The sequence below is a fragment of the Oryctolagus cuniculus genome, chromosome 3 (genome assembly GCF_964237555.1).
Source record: "Oryctolagus cuniculus chromosome 3, mOryCun1.1, whole genome shotgun sequence".
Lineage (NCBI taxonomy): Eukaryota > Metazoa > Chordata > Mammalia > Lagomorpha > Leporidae > Oryctolagus > Oryctolagus cuniculus.
This window is the reverse complement of record NC_091434.1, coordinates 136,818,179-136,840,564: the sequence shown is the minus strand read 5'-3', so window position 1 is coordinate 136,840,564 and position 22,386 is coordinate 136,818,179. Positions and strand designations below refer to the sequence as shown.

The window sequence follows — 22,386 nt, the reverse complement described above, 5'->3', positions numbered from 1 at the left end:
CTCACAGAAAAGTTTGGTAAAGTGGCAGGATATAAATTCAACACACAATCAATAGCCTTTATATACAAAGAAAATGCCATGACTGAGAAGGAACTTCTAAGATCAATCCCATTGACAAAAGCAGCAAAAAATATTAAATACTTTGAAATAAATTTAACCAAGGACATCAAAGATCTCTACAGTAAGAATTACAAAGCATTAAACAAAAAGACACACACACAAAAATGGAAATATTTCCCATGTTAATTTATTGGAAGAATCAATATCATCAAAATGTCCCTATTATGAAAGCAATTTACAGATTCCATGTGATACCAATCAAAATACCAAGGACATTCTTCGCAGATGTAGAAAAAAATGCTGAAATTCATATGGAAACAAAGGAGACCCTGAACAGCTAAAGCAATCTTATGCAACAAAAACAAAGCTGGAAACATCACAACATTAGATTTCAGGACATACCACAACACAATTATCATCAAAACAGCCTGGTACTGGCACAAAAACCAATAGACCAATGGAACAGAACAGAAATGCCAGAAATCAATCCAAGTATCTACAACCAACTTATCTGTGACAAAGGACCTAAAATTAATCCCTGGAGCAAGGACAGTCTCTTCAGCAAATAATGCTGGGAAAACTGTATTTCCACATGCAGAAGTAGGAAAGCAAGACCCCTCTCTTACACCCTACACAAAAATCCACTCAACATGGATCAAAGACCTAAACCTACGACCTGGTACCATCAATTATTAGAGAACACTGGGGAAACCCTGCAAGAGATTGGCAAAGAAAAAGAGTTCTTGGAAAAGACCCCAGAGGCAAAGGCAATCCAAGACAAAATTAACTCATGGGATTACCTCAAATTGAGAAACTTCTGTACTGTAAAAAGGAACAGTCAGAAAACTTAAGAGGCAACTGACAAAATGGAAGGAATTATTTGCAAACTATGCAACTGATAAAGGATTAATAACCTGAATAAATAAAGAGATCAAGAAAGTCCACAACAACAAAACAAACAACCCAGTGAAGGAATGGGCAAATGACTTAAACATTTTTTCAAAAGAAGACATCCAAATGGCCCATACACATGAAAAAAATGCTCAGGTTCACAAGCCATCAGGGCAATGCAAATCAAAACCACAATGAGGTTTCTCCTTATCCCCATTAAAATGGCTTTCATAAAGAAATGAACAAACAAATATTGTCAAGGATGTGGGGGAAATGTACAAAATGTTGGTGGGAATGTAAACTAGTAAAACCACTATGGAAATCGGTTTGGAGATATCTCAGATACCTGAATATAGTATGTTTTTAATTGGGCAAAGACCCTTTACTAATAGGAGTTTGAAGAATTGTTTACAGGGCCAGTGTTGTAGCACAGCAGGTAAAGCCACAGCCTGCAACACCGGCATCCAATATGGGCACCAGTTTGTATTCTGGCTGCTCCACTTCTGATCCAGCTCCCTGCTAATGGCCTGGGAAAGCAGTAGCACATTGCCCAAGTGATTGGGCTCCTGTACCCACATGGAAGACCCACAAGAAGCTCCTCGCTCCTTGTATGTGCCTGGCCCAGCACTGACTACTGCAGTCATCTGGGGAGTAAACCAGTGGATGAACTCACTCACTCTCCCACTCTCACTCTGCCTTTCAAATAAATAAAATCTGAAAAAAAAAATTTAAGAGAAAAAGTTGATTACATAAACAGTTACTAAGAAAAGGCAAAGGGCCAACACTGTGTTGTAGCAGATAAAGCTGCCACCTGCAATGCAGGCATCCAATATAGGCACAAGTTCTAGTCCCAGCTGCTCCACTTGCAATCTAGCCCTCTGCTATGGCCTGGGAAAGCAGTGGAAGATGGCCCAAGTTGTTGGGCCCCTACACCAGCGTGAGGGGCCCAAAAGAAGCTCCTGGTTTCCTAGCTTCAGATAAGCCCAGCTCCAGCTGTTGTGGCCATTTAGGGAGTTAATTATCGAATGGAAGACCTCTCTCTTTCCCTCTGCCTCTCTTTAACTCTGCCTTTCAAATAAATAAATAAATCTAGAGGAGAAGGGAGGGAAGGGGAGGGGAGAAGAGAAAGCAAAATGAGGGGGTTGATGTTGTGGTATAGTGGGTTAAGGCTCTGCCACCATCATCCCATATGGGTGCTGGTTTGGTTCCAGCAGCTCCACTTCTGATCCAGCTCCCTGCTAAAGTGCCTGGGAAGGCAGCAGAGAATGGTGGAAGTACTTGGGTCCCTGCCACTCACACAGGAATCCCAGATGGAGTTCCAGGCTCCTAGCTTCAGTGTGGCCCAGCCCTGGCAGTTGTGACCATTTGAGGAATTAGCAGTAGATGGAAGATGAATCTCACTCTCTCCCTTTAATTCTGCCTTTCAAATACATTTTTTTAAAAAAATTATTTAAAAAAAGAGAATTTCCTATATACATATTAAAATGGCTAACACTAATAACATCACTAACAAATGCTTGTTGTGATACAGAGAAATGGGAACATTTATATACTGTTGGTAGTAATGTAAATTAGTGCAGCTACTACAAATACAGTGTGGAGATTTCTTAAAAAAAAAAAAAAAAGACTTGCCATATGATCCAGAAATCCCACTACTGAATATATACCCCAGACATGAGCACATTGTTTCAGAGATATCTGTACCATCATGTTTACAGCAGCATCATACACAATAAGGCGTCCATCATCAGATGCATGGACAAAGAAAATCTGGTGTGTGTATAAATATATATATATATATATATACACACAATGTAGTATTTTTCAGCTACACAGAGTGAAATTCTACCATTTACATTAAAATAAATGCAACTGAGAGGACATCATGTTGAGTGAAATAGGCAGGACACAGAAAGTCAAATACCTTAACTTCTCATTTATATGTAAGCTACAATTTAAACAAAAGAAAAAGTAACAGAAAAAGAAAACACTGTTTTAAACCTCTGTCAAACAAATGGTTAAGAATGTTATACTACTACAGTTTTAATGACCTGTGATTACTTTATAATTTACTGTATATGGGCAAAATGGTCATTTTTTCCATTCAATTATTTATAGTCTTGTCTATATTCTCATTAAGCAACAATCTTTGCTTTTTTACTTGTTAAACTTTTTATTCAGTGAAGCATTAAGCCTTTTCACTGTAATGTAAATTTAAAATATGTTACCTCAAAAATTAAAGAGAAAAAGGGATAAGGAGAGAGGGTAGGAGGGAAGAAAGTCACTATATTCTTAGAACTATATCTATGAATCATATTGAATCTGTGAAAACTAATTAAATATTTAAAGAAATAAAAAAGACTGTTAACATCAACTGGAGGCACAGATACAGGTAGAAACCTAAACTACAGATGTGAGAATGTACAATGACAGAACCACTTCAGAAAACTGATTCTCTTTAAAAAGTAAACATAACATTCTTTGCAAAAACTTAACCATTTTTTGCATCCGCTATGTACTCAACAAAAATGAAAACATATGCTGACACTCAAATGGATCCTTGAGTGTTCATACAATTTTATTTACAGCAGCCTGAAACTGGAAGTAACCTGAATGCACAACAGGTGAGTGGATAAATGCACTTCTACAAGTGCATATTAGTTAGTAATAGAAGAGGAACAAATTAGCAATGCATACAAACACAGATGAATCTCACAATAATTAGGATGGATTAATAAAGCCAGATTTAACATGAAACATACCATATGGCTCCAATTATATAAAACTATGGAAACGTTGAAGTAATCTAAAATGGCTCAAAGTGCTTGTCTGGGTCATCAATTTTTTAAAAATTACAAAATAAATGTTTAATCATTCAATACAATGAAAGCCCAGCATAAATTTAAATTAAGCAAAATCTTATAAAGCATTCCTATAAGAACAAATTTTTAAAAATTTTGGAGGAAAAGGAAGCAATTACATATAGAATAAAAAGTAAATACCAAATTTTCATCAATGCAGTGACAGAATTCTATATCAAATACAATAAAAATTCAGTCAGTTATTGAAATCTTTTTCACAGGGCATAAAGAAAAAAAAAGACATTCTGTGAAATAGAAAACAATAATGCCAAAAGACCCTGAGGCTAAAGGTAGACAGTTAATTAGATGTGAATCTGCATTGCAAGATACGCATAAAGTAAGAGGACAACCACTGCAACTGTGTGGTTGTTCACAACTTGAGAGTTGGTTAAAAATAAGAAAACAACATGACTGTATGATACAGAAATTCAAATAACAGTGCTATTGTACAGTGGAGTAACACAAAAACAGAGAAATACCATATGGGAACTAAAATTCTGCAAAAGAGAAAAGGGTAATTAGGAAGGCAGAGAGAAAGAGGTTAGAACATTCACCGAGAAAATGAAATTACTTACAGCAAGGATAAGCATACCTCTTCTTTCAAGTACAACATAGTAAATATTCCAGGCTTTAAATGCTACATGTGGTCTCTGGTATACTTTCTTTGTGTTTTTTTTCCCAACCATTTAAAAACATGAAACAATTTTTAGAGCCCTGGGTTATACAAAAATAAGCCACAGACTGTTGTTTACCAACCCTTAATTCTAAATATTAAATAAGAGTTCAAATTGATTTAATCCAAATTTAATAAAAAAATAGGATATGCAAAATAAGTAAGGTTCAGTTTTAAGGGAAAAAATAAATTACTAGCTTAAAATACCATTTTAAATTATTAAATACTTTGTCATACAAATTAAATTTCTATTATTAACAATGAATGATATATTTAAAGAGAAACTATGAAAGAGTAGCATTTAATGATTTCAGGACAGCTGCTATGGTGCCCTGTGAGATGCTGCACACCACAGTGCAGTGCCTGGGTTTGAGTCCACCACACTTCCAACCCAGCTTCCTGCTAATGTGCACCCTGGTAGCCAGCAAGCAACAGTTCACAGTACTTGGGTTCCTGCCAGCCACATGGCAGACCTGCAGCAACCTAGCTATTTTGAGCATTTGAAGAGTAAATCAGCTGATAGAAGATTCCTCTTTCTCTCACTTTTTCCCTGTGTCTCTATTTTTCAAATAAATAAAAAATTTTTTTGACAGGAAGAGTTAGAGAGAGACAGAGACAGAGATACAGAAAAAGGTCTTTCTTCCATTGGTTCACCCCACAAATGGCCGCTAAGGCTGGCGCCGCGCCGATCCGAAGCCAGTAGCTAGGTGCTTCTCCTGGTCTCCCATGCGGGTGCAGGGCCCAAACACTTGGGCCATCCTCCACTGCCTTCCCAGGTAACAGCAGAGAGCTGGACTGGAAGAGGAGCAACTGGGACAGAATCCGGTGCCCCAACTGGGACTAGAATCCGGGGTGCCAGCGCCACAGGTGGAGGATTAGCCTAGTGAGCTGCAGCGTCAGCCAAAATAAAAAATAACAACTATTTCTACATGTCATAAAATTAACCTAATTGAAGATAAATGTATCATATACCAGGTCTCTAACAAATATTAAGAAAGCTCATAGTAATGAAAAGAGACAGTTAACTCTTTGGGGGCAAATGGCAAATTATCAGTTTAGGCTTATAAAATAAAGGAAACACATAAAACCTTCAGATTTGTACAACTTGAAGAGTTGTTGCTATAATCACCCCAATAAGGTGTATAGTGTGTGCAAAGAAAACAAGCTTTGCACAAGAACTAAAAAATTAACTTTATGTTCAGTAAACAGTAAATACAATATTGGAACCAAATATACAAAAGGAGTTTCTGTAGGCTCAAGTGGTAAGATCTGTTTAGAATTCAAGAAGCTCAGAAAACTTCTAGCAGCTAAAAATTTGACAGCTGGACCTTGTAAACCTTCCTAAATCAACAGAGAGTCTACTACTGATTTTTGGTGGGTTCCTAAGAGAAGAAAGATTATAGAAGAACTAATGCTTGCTGAACTACTGTAGTTAACTGCAAAGGCAATCAAAGTATTCAACTTTGTCATGAACTTACTACCTTTTTCCCCCCAACAAACACTGTACCAGAAGTAATTAACAGAAACAAAGAACAGAAACATATATACCAAATTTTCTATAACTAATAGGCAGGCATCTGACAATGGTAGTGGTAAAAGGGCAAAAACTACATACTTTTATATACTTTTTTCTTTTTGATTACAAATAATTTTACATAATTATGGAGTACAGTATGATAATTTCATACATGCATATAACATGCAATGATCAAATCAAGGTAATTAGCAATTCCATCTCTTTACCATTTCTTTATAATTGGGGCCTCCAACCTCTCTCTCTCTTTCTTTTGTGTGTGTGTGTGTGTGTGTGTGTGTGTGTGTAGCTTATGGTCAAAACCTGGATGCTCCACTTAATAGAGTTCAACAAAAAAAAAAGCAAAAAGACCACAGTTCAGGAGGAACACAGGAAAGGGCCATAAACATCTTCTCCCTTTTTCTCATAAAATATGTGCCTTTATACCCTTCTCAGGCCCTAGTAATCACTCTGCTTCTTTGAGGTCAAAGCTTAAGAAAATGCTTTACATCTACAGACTCCACTGTTCAATGCATTTGAACTAGTATCTTTGCTATACTCGAAAGAATTCAGATTGAAATTCAATAAAAACAGCTCATAAGATATAACTGCATACTATATGCTACAGTAGACATTATCTCCTGAACTTCAATTTTATACTTCTATCATAGAGAACCCTGTCTAAGCCAGGTTGGCAGGCATCTAATAAGCACCTGGACCCTGGGCTTGACAGATGAGGATTTTTTACAGAAAAAGAAATTCACAAATGTTTAGAAACCATCACGAGCAACAGTTAGCAGATGGAAGATTATAGCTAGGCACTTATCTCTGAAAGAACGAAATACACAGATTTTTCCTGATGACTTCTAAAGACAAGTTAGTACATCCTCTTACTCCATCCTTACCCTTCAGAAAGTCCAGTACTTGTTTCCTGGGAAAGCTTACAATTCACAAGTTAAAGCCACTTTCCTAATTAAAATATCATTTCAATGTGGGGGCCTGGTATCTATGGTGATACAGAAATTCACACAGATCAAAATCTCTTCACCTATTTTTGAAAGCTAAAGCTTGAGGTAATGAAGTCTGTTGCAATCCTGAAAAAAAAAATCATAACGTTCCTTCTCTCTTTTTCTTTATTGCTCTGTCTGGTTTCTTTCTGTCAAAGAATCTAAGGGTTGGGAGAAAACAAAAAGAGAAAGAGCAATCAGAGAAGAGCTGCAGTGTTAGCACATCCAGTCTCCTGCTTATGTAATGCTTTTTCTAATGTGATGATAAGCCGTGCTTCCCCACAATGTGTGACCTAAAGCAGCAGTCCTTCCAAACACTTCCTTAAGAATGAAGCAATGATATTGCTATAAAATTCTACAAAGAGAAATAAGACTTTGTGAGGTCAGCAGTATAGTTACATTAAATTTTTGTGTAGTAAGAAATAACAGTTCTTCTGTGTATAAATAGCTATTCACTTTACGAATTTGAAAACAATTTTCTAATGCTGTACTAGGGATTTTATAATACTACAAGACATTTTAAAACAAAACAAATCAATACAACACACTTAAGCAGTTAACTAAGCAAAAAACAGAGCAACGATCAGAGGTTATATGCATTTACTAAAAAATTTGGTTCACAGGGCTGGTGCTGCAGCATAGCAGGCAAAGCCACTCCCTGCTGTGCTGGCATTCTATGTGGGCACTGGTTTGTGTCCCAGCCGTAGCACTTCTGACATAGCTCCCTGCTAATGTGCCTGGAAAAGCAGCGGAAGATGGCCCAACAACTTGGGCCCCTGCGCCAAAGTTAGAGACTCAGAAGAAGCTCCTGGCTCCTGGCTCCCAAGGATCAGTCCAGCTCTGGATGCTGCGGCCATTTGGCAAGTGAAGATCTCTCTCTCTCTAACACTGCCTTTCAAATAAATACATTAAAAGGGGGGGGGGGGTTCAGAAAAAAAAACATTAAAAAAAAAAAGCTGCACTAACTTTCTCTTAATAAACAGTTGTTTCAGATGATGAAAAAGTAGCTATTGCTTTAGTCTGTTCATGCTACCATACCAAAATACTATAGACTGGGTGATTTATGAACAATAGAAGTGGGGCAGGTATTGTATTGTATTAGCTTAAGCCCTGTCCGCGATGTCAGCATCTCATACGGGTACCAGTTGGGACTTCCGGCTGCTCCACTTCCAATCTAGTTCCCAGCTAATGTGCCTGGGAAAGCAGCAGAGGCCAGCACAAGTACTTGGGCCTCTGCACCTATGTGGGAGACCCAGAAGAAGCTCCTGGCTCCTGGCTTCAGATCACCCCAACCATTTGGGGAGTGAACCAGCAGTTGTCTCTCTACAACTGTACATTTCAAATATATACATGTATGTATGTATGAGTGTATGTATGTGTTCAGAGATGGAGAGATGATGGAGAGATGATGGAGAGGAGATGGAGAGATGATGGAGAGGAGATGGAGGGGAGATGGGGAGATGGGGAGATGGGGAGATGGGGAGATGGGGAGATGGGGAGATGGGGAGATGGGGAGATGGAGATGTTTCTCACAATTCTGGAAGCCAGTCATACCAAGAGGAAGGTACCAGCAGATTGGGTGTGCAGTGAAGCCCAACTTTCTTGCACACGCAAGGACTCTTTTTCCTGTGATCTCACATGGTAGCACGGATAAGGGAGCTCTCTTGGGCTCTGAGTAAAATGAGAAGTTGGGTAAATGGGAAAGGAGGCTCTAACCTCAAGACCTAATCACTGCTGAATGTACTACTCCCATCATTATCTTGGGAGTTACAATGTCAACATATAAATTTTGAGGGGACACAAACATTTATAGCATAGCAGCCGTGCAAGAGGAATGACAACACATCTGTAAGCTAAAGATACATTAATTTATAATTAATATTACTATTTTAGTAAGGGCAGGGTACAATGAAATAGTAGAAATAACATTTCTTTAAGGTGACTCAACTAGACAATATGAATTTATTTTTTTAAAAAATTATTTATTTGAAAGGCAGAATTAGAGAGAGAGAGAGAGAGAGAGATGTCTTCCATTCACTGCTTAACTCCCCAAATGGCCACAATGGCCAGAGCTGGACTGATCTGAAGCCAGAAGGCTGGAGCTTCTTCCAGATATCCCACACAGGTGCAGAGGCCCAAAGACTGGGGGCATCTTCCACTGCTTTTCCAGGCCATAGCAGAGAGCTGGATGAGAGGTGGAGCAGCTAGGACAGGAACTGGCATCCATATGGGATGCTGGCACTACAGGCAGCAGCTTTACCTGTTACCCACAGTGCCAGACCCTGAATTTATTTATTTCTTTTTAAGAATTTTTTTATTTATTTGAAAGACAAAGTTACAGAGAGAGGTCTTCCATTCCACTGGTTCAGTCCCCAAATGACTGCAACGGCCAGAGCTGAGCCAATCCGAAGCCAGGAGCCAGGAACTTCTTACAGGTTCCCCACGTGGGTGCAGGGGCCCAAGGACTTGGGCCATCCTCCACTGCTTTCCCAGGCCATAGCAGAGAGCTGGATCGAAGTGGAGCAGCTGGGACTAGAACCGGCACCCACATAGGGTGCCGGCGCTGCAAGCCAGGGCTTTAACCTGCTATGCCACATTGCCGACCCCCATGAATTTACTTTAAAAAAATGATCACTTACCAGCCAATAGCCAAATCATGTAATATAACTGATGACTATAAAGATGGAGAATTTTTGGTGTCCCCAACTACTACGGATTTTGTAACTGGTGAAGAAAGTAGCCGACTTTGTACTACTTTAACTTTTACAATAAAATGAAATTGGGGCCAGCACGGTGGTGCAGCAGGTTAAGCTGCTGCCTGTAATGGTGGCATTCCTTTTGGGTGCCAGTTACAGTCCTGGCTGCTTCACTTGAGATGCACCTCCCTGCTAATGCGCCTGGAAAAGCAGCAGAGGATGGATCTCTGCACCCATTTGGGAGGCATGGATGGGACTTCCAGGTTCCTAGCTTCAGCCTGGCCCAGTCCCAGTCCTTGTAGTCATCTGTGGAGTGAACTAGCAAATGGACAATCTCTCTTTCTCCCTCTCTCTGAAGCCCTGCCTTTCAAATAAATAAATAAATCTGCAAAAGAAAAACCTAATTTACTGATATTGAAAATGATGGTCGGGGCCGGCGCTTTGGCGCAGAGGGTTAACGCCCTGGCCTGAAGCACCGGCATCCCATATGGGTGCTGGTTCTAGTCCCGGATGCTCCACTTCCTATCCAGCTCTCTGCTATGGCCAGGGATAGCAGTAGAAAATGGCCCAGGTCCTTGGGCCCTTGCACCCACGTGGGAGACCCAAAGAAGCTCCAGGCTCCTGGCTTCAGATTGGCACAGCTCCGGCTGTTGCGGCCAATTGGGGAGTGAACCAGCGGATGGAAGACCTCTCTATCTCTCTCTACCTCTCCTCTCTGTGTAACTCTGACTTTCAAATAAATAAAAATAAATCTTAAAAAAAAAAGATGGTCATCAATTACATACTCAATAAAAGGTTATGCAATAGTTTTGAGAAATCAAATTAATGTCACAAATGAATATTAAATGTAAATGATGAAACCATGTAATTTTTCAGAAGTTCCTTGTTAACTGAGCATCCAGTCAAGGCTCTTACTCTACAAATTACTTCAGAGTGTACTATCTCATGAATGCAACAGTGCTTCAAAATAGAAACCCTGTCATTCTTTTTGTTTACCTTCATAACAAATATTAAGGATAGAATTAACTGATAAACGGGGAAGATATAATTTGAGAATGAAATAGACAAAAGCTCCAACTGTTTAAAAAGGATGTAGAAAAGGCATAAAGAGAGCACAAAGACCTCAAAGAAGGAAGAAAATGGATTATGAAAGGCTAGAAAAAAGCTTGTAAGACTGAGTAACGGAGAGAGTGACATAAAATCTGTGTGTTTAATGCTGATGAACCTGCTGTGGTTGCCTTCCACTGATGTTCTTTGGAACAGCACTCATTTATCTTTATCAGCCTTCTCTCAACTACATGCACACCGCAGCCACACGGAAGATCTAAAGGACCTGAGCCCCCTGAGCTCCCGTGACTACCATTATGGTTGTGAACCGAAGGCCAGCAAAGATGATCACTTCAAGAAGGGTAATAATGAAAACGAGCACTAATTATCTGCAGGAATGACTAGTTTAAGGGCCGGTGCAAAGATGAGTAGCGCACTGTTGAGGTAGAGCTAATGAGCCATGAAGGTGATCCAATTAAAGCCACAGTGGCAACTGTGAAAATGTCTATACAGCAGTGTTGCCACTGGGGGGTTCTGAGACACCATCATCTGTGGTCTTAAGGTAGGAGTGTGGTTAAGTGCCTGTGCTATTAGTAGACTAAACCTACAGGAAAAGACACAGAGTGAGAATATGTGAAGAGAAAGCGGATGTAAAACTCCTAAGTCTATGTGAACAGTGATCTGCTCCTGGAAGTAGTATTAAGATGTTACAGTAAAAGTAAAATTTGCTGCTGCTGAAAATGGTAATGACAATATCTATACAAGATACTCCAGCCAGAAAGGCACAAAAATCAAACCAGAATGGAAGAGAATCAAAACTATCAATAGAACATCCTTCAACAACTGGAAAAAATTCCAAAAACACAAAAATGAACTTGTTCTTTAGAAGACATGAAAGCAAAAGTACAAGCAAGTATAGAAAAAGGTGGTTTGCTTCTCACAGCAGAAGCCAGATTCACCAATTACACGAAGACTGCACAGGACTCCACTCAGGACCGCAGGCAGCACAGGAAACCTGTTTATGAAAACTGTTTAAACAGTTTGTTAAAATTTTCCATCTCAGTTTTTTAACAGTTGATATTGGGCTGTCTTTTTTATAAGGCAGAGTGAGAAATTTCTCTGCCATGACTGATAAAACATACAGTTGCCATTGTCAAGGATGTGCTGTCAAAAACACCTGTTTAATTTTTAAAAGATGGGGCTCCACTCTACCTGAATTTCAATGTGTGTCGAAGGTCAATGGCAGGACACAGTCATAGTGACAGCTGGACATGGATATGCTGGGACACAAAAATGCAGTGTTTTAATGAAGTAGCGCTGCTTCTGAGAGAACGTAAGGCTGAAGAGAAGTCAGTACAAGGGTGTGTACTTGCACTGGGCGTGGCAAGTTCAGCCACCATCTGCAGCACCGGCATCCCCTATGGGCACCAGTTCAATCCCCAGCTGTTCCACTTTGTATCTAGCTCCCAGCTAATACATCTGGGAAAGCAGCAAAAAAAGGCCCAAGTGCTTCAGTCCCTGCACCCACGCGGGAGACTTGGAAGAAGCTCCTGGCTTTTTTCTGGCCTGTTGTGGCCAATTGAGGAGTGAATCAGTGGAGAGAAGATCCATCTCTCTGTCTCTCTCCCTCTCTCTGCAATTCTGCCTTTCAAAGAAAATAAAATCTTTTATAAAATTTAAAAATAGAAGCCAATACAAAGAGAGCCTGATGACATAATGAGAAAGAGCAGAAGTCCTAAGAAAACAGGAGGCAAAGAGCACAGATAGTGTGAGAGGCCTCTGTGACCTGAGGAGAAATCTGCTTAGACTAAAGTAGGGGGTTAGGGCAACAGGGAAGGTTGCTGCAAGGTGGGGGAAATCTACAAAAACAACTTCAGCGCATGGGGGAAAAAAGTTGGCCAGACAACAAAAATGCTAAGGAACACTGAAAGACAAATTTAGACTAGTCATCCTTTGGAGATTTCCTAAAAAAATTTTATGCTAAAAATTCTCTTAAACAGATTTATTTATTTATTTGAAAGTCAGAGTTACACAGAGAGAAAAGGAGAGGTAGAGAGAGAAGTCTTCCATCCGCTGGTTCACTCCCCAAGTGGCCAGAACGGCTGGAGCTGTGCTGATCTCAAGCCAGGAGCCAGGAGCCTCCTTGGGGTCTCCCATGAGTATGCAGGGGCCCAAGGACTTGGGCCATCTTCTACTGCTTTCCCAGGCCACAGCAGAGAGTAGGACCAAAAGTGGAGCAGCCGGGACTTGACCCAGCGCCCATATGGGATGCCGGCACTGTGGGTAGCCACTTGACCTGCTACGCCACAGTGCCCACCCTAACTATGAAAATTTCTTTGCTTTGTCAATATAAGGTGCTTAACAAGTTGTCAAATAATTTTTAATGTAACCACTTAACAAAGGTAAAATAAACTGCTTAGTTTTACTAAAGACTAGGCAAAGAGCAGACATCTGTCATGGTGGCTAATATTCCTGCATCACTTCCAACTAGGTTTGGAGTCTCGGCTCCACTTTCATTACAGCTTCCTGCTTATGTGTGCCCTGGAAGTCAGCAAGTAATGGCTTTAGTACTTGGGACCCTGCCACCCATGTGGGAGACCCAGATGGAGTACTTGGCTCCTAGTTTCATCCAGACCCAAGCAGGGCAGTTGCAGGCATTTGGGGAATAAGCAAGCAGATGGAAACTCAATTGATCTCTCTCTCTCTCTCACTCTCTCTCTCACTAACATATACACACAAACAAAATTAAATAATTATTTTTTAAGATTGGAGTAATGGTGGAAATCCAAAGCTCCAGACCACAATTTTACTACTTGCCACCTGTGTAATCGTCAGTTAATTTTCATTTCTGTTTCCTCAACTACATGTAAAGTGTAGAACTGCATCTTCCTCACACATTTGTTACTCCAACTGAGGTAACAAATGTCGAGTGACTAACACAAAGAACTGGCATTTGAAACAGGCTGGTTTCACCCTGAATTCCTACACTGCCGGCTGACACAGCTGGCTGACACCTCTGGCTTCTTGCTCTCCAAGAAGCAAAGGCACCAGGTCCAAAGTACAGGCTCTCTCCACTAAAACACCCTGCTACCCAGGAAGCATTATCCCTGTGACATCATAACTGATAAGAGTTAATCCTCTTAGCTCCGCAAAGTCAGAAACCAGACTTCATGAAAATAAACCAGAAAATCAGATCTGAAGAACACAGACACACATAACTAGATTCAGAAATAAGTAATGTGATAAACACAATTATCAAGTTACACATGAGAAATAAGTCAACGCTGTGAAGTGAACCAAAATGATAATGCTGGCATATCAGTACATTTCCTCCTTTTAGGAAAATTATGGAGGAAACTGTGAGGATCTGAATGTTTGAGTCTCTCCCTCACCGCCCTCCAACCATCATGCTAAAATGCTAACAGCCAAGCTAAGGGGATGAGGAGGTGTGGCTTCTGGAGGATAGTACCTCTTAAGGGTGAAGCCCTTATAAGCAGGATTACTTCCTTTATAAGAGACCCAGGAACCTGTTTCTTCCTTCCACCACATGAGAACACAGCAAGAAACAGCCATTCCTGTCTACTATAGCTTGCTGAAGTAGATTCTGTTCTCCATAAACAAACTCCAACCAATACAATCATCCTGTAGGCAGGCAGTGTACAGATTAGGAATTCAGAAGAGAGATCTGAAAGTTATCAAATGAAAATTTGTGAGAGCTAGGAAAAGTAAAACTTAAAAAGAGGTCAAACAGAGGGAACAGAACATTAAGGAAGTGAGCCGAAATTGTTAAGAATAAGGAAGAAATGAAAAAGTCATGTAAAGAGGAAAGGAACAAAGAAATGACTGGGATTGACCTAATCTAAATTAATCTAAAGAGGGTTGTCAAGAAGCTGAAATGTCACCAATACCAAAAATCTGAGAGAAGCAAAAGGAATCATATCCTTTGGGAAACTAAGAGGTTAACAGTCATGTCACTGAACGCAAACTTATTGAAGACATGTTAGAAGCAGAATATGCTACAGACTACATGAAAAATTCCAGAAAAGCAAACAGTGAAAATGGCCTATTCTTCCAAATAGCTTGATTGCAAAATAAAGACACCAGGAAATAGTGCATACTAAGACATGGTTATATAAAGTTACACTTGAAAATTCCCTTCCCTTCATACCAAGGTGGTATGAAATGAGCCTTTTAACAGAAAGGTAAGAAATTGGATGCAGGCTGGCGCCGCGGCTCACTAGGCTAATCCTCCGCCTTGCAGCGCCAGCACACCGGGTTCTAGTCCCGGTCAGGGCGCCAGATTCTGTCCCTCTTCCAGTCCAGCTCTCTGCTGTGGCCAGGGAGTGCAGTGGAGGATGGCCCAAGTCCTTGGGCCCTGCACCCGCATGGGAGACCAGGATAAATACCTGGCTCCTGCCATCGGATCAGCATGGTGCACCAGCTGCAGCACGCTGGCCGCGGCGGCCATTGGAGGGTGAACCAACGGCAAAGGAAGACCTTTCTCTCTCTCTCACTGTCCACTTTGCCTGTCCAAAAAAAAAAAAAAATGGATGCACATTTATCTTTGAAACTGAGATTGGCAGGAACTTAAAAAAAACTTATGCTTTGGGGCCAGCACTTCAAAACTCAGATAAAAGCTCTATAAAGGACTTGAGAGGCCAGCACTATGGTGTAGTGGATTAAGCCTCCGCCCATGGAGCCAGCATCTTATATGGGCAGTGGTTCGAGTCCCGGCTGCTCCACTTCCAATCTAACTCCCTGCTAATGGACTGGGAAAGCAGAGGGAGATGGCCCAAGTGCGTGGGCCCCTGAACCCACATAGGAGACATGGATTCAGAAGCTCGTGGCTCCTGGCTTTGGATTGGCCCAGTTTTGGCAATTGTGGCCATTTGGGGAGTAAACCAGCAGATAAAGACCTTTCTGTCTGTCTCTCCCTCTCTCTGCAACTGTAAATTTCAAATAAATAAATAAATATTTAAAAAGAATCATTAGTTGGGAGATACTAGAAGAGACAGATCTCAATTTGTCTAACACAGATCAACTTAATATAGAAAATAAGTAGACACATGCTTGGTAGGGTAGAAAAACATCATATAGTGAAGGCACTGATGTTCTAGTTGATCTGAATGATAGATATTTTACAGTGCAGACATTTAGCCTAGCAGTTGAGATACCTGCATTCCGCATTAGGGTGGCTGGGTTCAATTCCTGGCTCTTTCTTCCTGACTCCGGCTTCCTAAAAATATGGACCCTGGGAGGCAATACTGACAGCTCAAGTGACTTGGTTCTTGCCACCTGTGTGGGAGACAATGGATTGGGTTCCTGGTTGCAAGCTCTGACCCTAGAGCAGCCTTGGTGCCTGCAGCCATTTGAGAATGAATCAGTAGATAGGAGTTCTCTCTGTCTCTCTCCTTCTCTGCTTTTTAAGATTGATGTTCTACATTAATAGAATAACTAAGTTATAACAGGAACAAGGTAATAAGAGGTGAGAAAAAATTATCTACAAAGAATAGGACAATAGAGAGTTCGACAAAATGCTAATAATAATATCCAAGGATTATCATGGGAAGAAAAAGGTGCTACAGCAGAACAGAAGGGAGGGGCACTAGGCTCAAGGGCCACAAGAGCAAGACTGTGAGTTCAATGTATGACAATAATCACAGCCGTAGGTATTGATTACACCCAGGGTTCCAGGATCTGCGACTGCGACAGCGACAGCCAAAAAAAAAAAAAAAAACCAGCAATGCCTAAATCAAAGGTGTTAGGTGATTTAAACAATCACTTGAGAAAAGAAAATATAAGCTACAGGAAATCAATTCCCAGTCTAAAACCTCTAAGAAGTATACTCGCATTTTATACAGGATGCAAGGTTACAGAGTCAAATCCTTCTGAGGAAGGCAACTGTCCTTTTTCATTCAATTCTGAGCACAAAACTTGGTAAGTAAAATTTTCTTTCCACTTCTTTTGACAATATAAATAAGGTATCTTCTCTTATTTAATACAGAGAAAAAAGATGTTTAAAAAAAACAATGAAAGTATTTTATACTCTCAGTGGGACCTAGAGTTAAAACAGATAAAATGGGTGCCAGTGTTGTGGTGTAGCAGGTGAAGTTGTTGCTGGCAATGCCAGCATCCTAAATGGGCACCAGTTCAAGTCCTGGCTGCTCCACTTCTGATCTAGCTCCTTGCAAATGTGCCTAGGAAAGTATTAGAGGATGGCCCAAGTTCTTGGGTCCCCGCCACCCATGTGGGATATACAGAAGAAGCTCTTGGCACCTGCTCATCTAGGGAGTGGACAAGAGGATGGCAAACTCTCTCTCTCTCTCTCTCTCTCTGTACCTCTTAAAAAAATTTTAAAAAAGATAAAATAGATCTCTGAGGTTAGAAGTCAAGACAGTGGGGAGAACGTGCTGACTGTGAGCAGCAAAGAGGTTCCATGAAAAAAAGGAGACTCCAGGCTGCTAAAATCCTAGTTCTTGGCCTGGTTTTGAATTTACATATATGATTATTCTTTGATATTCTATATGTGCATTTGAAATTGGTCACTTTTCATCATGCATACAATATTCAATTTTAAAAGTATATTTTAAAAGTAATAATATTTTAATATTGTAATTATTTAATGTATCAGAAGTCAAATAAGTACCTTCTTGATTTAAAGACTACTTAAGAAACTGAATATTAATTACATGTTTTTTTGTCCAATACAAATTTTTTTTGACAGGCAAAGTTAGACACTGAGAGAGAGAGACAGAGAGAAAGGTCTTCCTTCCACTGGTTCACTCCCCAAATGGCTGCTAAGGTCGGCACGCTGCGCTGGGCCGATCCAAAGCCAGGAGTCAGGTGCTTTCTCCTGGTCTCCCATGCGGGTGCAGGGCCCAAGCACTTGGGCCATCCTCCACTGCCTTTCCGGGCCACAGCAGAGAGCTGGACTGGAAGAGGAGCAATAGGGACAAAACCCGGTGCCCCAACTGGGACTAGAACCCGGGGTATCAGTACCACAGGTGGAGGATTAGCCTAGTGAGCTGTGGCGCCAGCCTCCAATACAAATTTACTTATGTCTAAAAACAAAACTCTCATTTTGGCCGGCGCCACGGCTCACTAGGCTAATCCTCCGCCTAGCGGCACTGGCACACCGGGTTCTAGTCCCGGTCGGGGCGCCGGATTCTGTCCGGTTGCCCCTCTTTCAGGCCAGCTCTCTGCTATGGCCAGGGAGTGCAGTGGAGGATGGCCCAAGTGCTTGGGCCCTGCACCCCATGGGAGACCAGGATAAGCACCTGGCTTCTGCCTTCGGATCAGCGTGGTGCTGAACCAACAGCAAAAGTAAGACCTTTTTCTCTGTCTCTCTCTCTCACTGTCCACTCTGTCAAAAAAAAAAAAAAAAACTCTTTTTAAAGGTTATGAAAATTTTTTTAAATATTATTAATTATATTTGAGTCCAAAAGAAATGGAGAAAATATCTGGATGAAACTGAGATTTAATTCTAATTTATTGATTCTAATACATTAGTATCTTTGGTTTCCTTTTAGCTCAGAAAATGTAAGCTATTTCCTCACCTCTAGAATTGAAGTAACAGAATCAGCCTTAATGGGTAAATCAAAGGATTAAATGAGTTAACAGTGTTTCAGACAAAGCAAGCACACTCAATAGGGATTAACTGGTCATCTGTACATGGACATCACATAAAAATTTGTTTCATAAGAAACATTAAACTACAGAAATCTTACCAAATTAAATATACTAAGTAAATCTTTCCTATACTTATGGACATGCCTTACTCAGTAATTTAAACTGTAGACATAGTTCCTTAACAACAAAATGAAGACATATATTACCTTTTTGAACTCAAAACTCAAACTTTCTTCTGTATTATGACATTTTTCACACAAAAAAGATACAATTTTTAATACCTGAGTCTCTAGACCTTGTTCCAACAGGCGCCTGGCTTGATTTTCCACTTCAAGTCGAGCTCTTGCAATAAAAAGTAGATCATTTTCTATTACTTCTATTCCAGAAAGATCTATTCCTTGAGAAAGATAATCTGTTTAGAAAAGAGACATTTAAATATTTCAGTATCAAAATAAACATATAAATGTACAATTTCTTCAAAAAAATATTTACTGTCAAATACAGCTCCCTTTCTAGAGTCACACTTTAAAAAGAAGAATTTTCCAAATATTTTCCACTTAATAAATAACTTTACTCTGGAGCTAAATACTCCAAATTAAATAGACTTGGTAAAGCAAGAATAGAAATTATGTTTAAATTCAAAGTAATGTCAGCAGATTGGAGAAGTCCAACATTTAGTGTATATATCATGATTTTTTAGGGATTTCTAAAGTTACAAGCATGATTTTAAATGTCATACTATAATAGCAAATATTTGAAATAAATGTCTAGCATTGAGAATGACTAATAAATTATGGAAAAATCTCAAGAGTGCTTACATGATCAAGCAGAACTTAGTTACACAAAAGAACTTTCATGATATTACTCAAGGAAAGAAAATTACATACAGGAATTCACTTACGGATTTTTTAAAAAAATGATTTATTTATTTGAAAGGCAGAGTTACAGAGAGAGAGAGATAAATCTTTATCCAATGGTTAACTCCCCATATGGGCGCAAGAGCCAGGGCTGGGCCAGGCTGCAGCCAGGAGCTTCATCTGCGCTTCCCAAATAGTCGCAGGGGACCAAGGACTTGGATCATCCTGAGCTGCTTTCCCAGGCACATTAACAGAAAGCTGAATGCGAAGTGAACCAGCCGGGACTCGAAGTGGTGCCCATATGTGGTGCCATAATCATAGGCAGCAGTTTAACAGTATGTCACAGTGCCAGCCCCTACTATGTAGAATTTTATATACAAATTTGCACACTAACAAGTATAAAATAATTTTTAAAATATGTTGAGTTCACCCTACACATTTAGAATTTTTGTAAACTTAAATGTAAAAGTAACCAAAAAGCTAAAAATAAAATCAGAAGTTTCAGCAGTTTAGACACAATTCTACAAATTATATTTTCTATTTTAACAGGATTAACTACTTTTTTTTTTTTTTTTTTTTTTTTTTTTTGGACAGGTAGAGTTAGACAGTGAGAGAGAGAGAGAAACAGACAAAGGTCTTCCTTTTTCCATGGTTCACCTCCCAAGTGGCCACTACGGCTGGCGCGTTGTGCCTATCCGAAGCCAGGAGCCAGGTGCTGTTTCCTGGTCTCCCATGAGGGTGCAGGGCCCAAGCACTTGGGCCATCCTCCACTGCACTCCTGGGCCACAGCAGAGAGCTGGCCTGGAAGAGGGCAACCAGGACAGAATCCGGCGCCCCAACCGGGACTAGAACCCAGGATGCTGGAGCCGCAGGCGGAGGATTAGCCTAGTGAGCTGCAGCGCTGGCCTAGGATTAGCTACTTTTAAAAATAGGTTTAGACAGAAGATTTTATTTTGCCAGTGAATAGAATATTGGATGTATTTTTCACCGTATTCTTTCAATTGAAACTATTTCCTATGTTTATTCTTATTTAAAAAAAAATCCTTAGTTCAATCAGAAGAAAGAATATCTGCTACTAAAGACAGTTTTTTTTTTTTAAATAAGCCACAAAAAAAACCAAAAACAGAATATCAGTGTTCAGGATCCCTAAGATATCATCAAATAAAGCAATATTCTAGTTTTGGGAATTCCTGAAGAAATGGAAAAAAATGCCTTAAAACACTTACTCAATGGATTAACAGCAGAGAGCTTCTCTAATTCAAAGAAAGATAGGGACATCTAAAACCAGGGAGCTAACAGAACCCCAAAAGACATACCAGAAAGAACCCCACCGAGACATATTATAGTCAAACTTTCAAAAGTAAAACAGAGAGACTGGAGTGAAAGACAAAAAGATGACAACTAATGTCTTTTAAGATCTGTGTGGAAGGTGTTTAGACACAAAATGTGTGTTTTTTTTTTTTTTTAATTTTAATGCATGCATCTATCATTTGTAGTTTTCTAAGCAATCTTGTGAGAAATATCATCTTATCTAGATGGAGATGAGACCCAAAGAACCTGAACAACTTAACCTGGCAAGTAACCAGTAAAGCAGAATTTAAAGTCATGTCTGCCTGACTTCCACACCTCTTACCAAATTTTCCCAGCCAGGCCAATCTCACAAGACTCAGAGAAGACAGCTCTATGTTCAAAGATCAAACAATATTCCAAATCCTACCTTCTTCCAATTTGCGCATTGAAAGGATTAAGATGCAAAATCAAAGGATTAGTGAGATTTAATCAACAGAATAATGGCAGTATTAAATACACCAGATTTACACATTATTTACACAGATTACACAGAGTTCCAGAATTGCAATTCAATTACCTGCAGATTGAAAATATCTGAGAGGAAAAAAATTGAACAGGTAATGAATTTCTTCTCCATCATTTTTCCATAAAACGCACAATACAGTAACCACACAGCATATACATGAAAATACTATACCATTTTATACAAGAGACTCAAGTACTGGCACATTTTGTTATGTCCAAGTGTTCCTGGAACCACTCCCATAGACACTTAAGAATGTAACTTGTAATATGAAATTAATCAAAAAAGAAATATGTAAAAGTTTAAAAATATTGAAGCTGCCAAATATTGAAATTTGCCTGCATTAGTCACATTAAGAAAATTAAACCTTAATAAACATGGAGTGCACAGCCAGAATTTCCAGCCACAAAATAGTAACACCTGTTGAATATAGTCAGGTACTAAAATTATTATGAGGAAACTAAACTGATTTTTTTGGATCTAACGTATCTATCATCTTCTTAGAAGGGAGAAAACAATGAAATCAGTGCTTTGAGCGGAAATTAAATAATAAGCTCCTAATTGTTTACTTAAACTAGGAAAAATTTAATTTAACAGGTTAGAGAAAGAAGAATTAAATGAAAAGACCAGACATAGATATTAAGAAGACTGCTAAAAATGAACAAAATGTTTTTGTTGTTTGCTTTGTTATTTTATCCAATGAATTCTGCCTTTCAAATAAATAAATAAATCTTTAAAAAAATTTAAGAGATAACAAATGAAGGTCAGCGTTGCACTGTAGACCATTAAGTGACCCCGTGCAATGCCAGCATCCCCTATCAGAGCACCAGTTTGAGTCTTGGCTGCTCCACTTCCTCCAGCTCCCTGCTAATACACTTGGGAAAGCAGCCAAAGATGGTCCAAGTTCTTGGGCCCCTGTCATCCATATGGGACAATAGGATGGAGTCCAAAATCCAACGACAACTACATATACACTGTGCTTTTCATTTCTTTATTCAAGGTGTATATAGTGTTTATCTTTTTCTAATGTTTGTTTAATTCACTTATTTGTTTTTATTTGAAACGCAGAGTGACAGAGAAAGAGACATATCTTCTTAACTCTTTAACTCTATCTTCTTAACTTCTTTAACTCCCTAAATGCCTACAACATCCCAGGCTGAGCCAGGCCAAAGCCAGAAGCTATAAACTCCATCTGGGATTCCCACAGGGTGGCAGGGACCCAAGTACTTGAGCCTCCCAGGTGCATTAGCAGGAAGCTGAACTGGAGGCAGAGGAAAGACTTGATCCCAGGAACTCGATACAGATGGAGGCTTCCCAAACAGTGGCTTAGCCTGCTCAG

General features: G+C 39.7%; 1 protein-coding gene across 2 annotated transcripts in view; it reads right to left on the bottom strand.

Moving 5' to 3' along the window:
• COG5 (component of oligomeric golgi complex 5) overlaps positions 1–22,386 on the bottom strand; it is a 359,204-nt gene that overhangs the window by 186,100 nt on the left and 150,718 nt on the right. For both annotated transcript variants that reach the window (XM_008258350.4, XM_070071149.1), the window contains exon 7: positions 18,659–18,789. In XM_008258350.4, the coding sequence (XP_008256572.1) occupies positions 18,659–18,789 (131 nt within the window). The remainder of the gene's footprint in view (positions 1–18,658; positions 18,790–22,386) is intronic.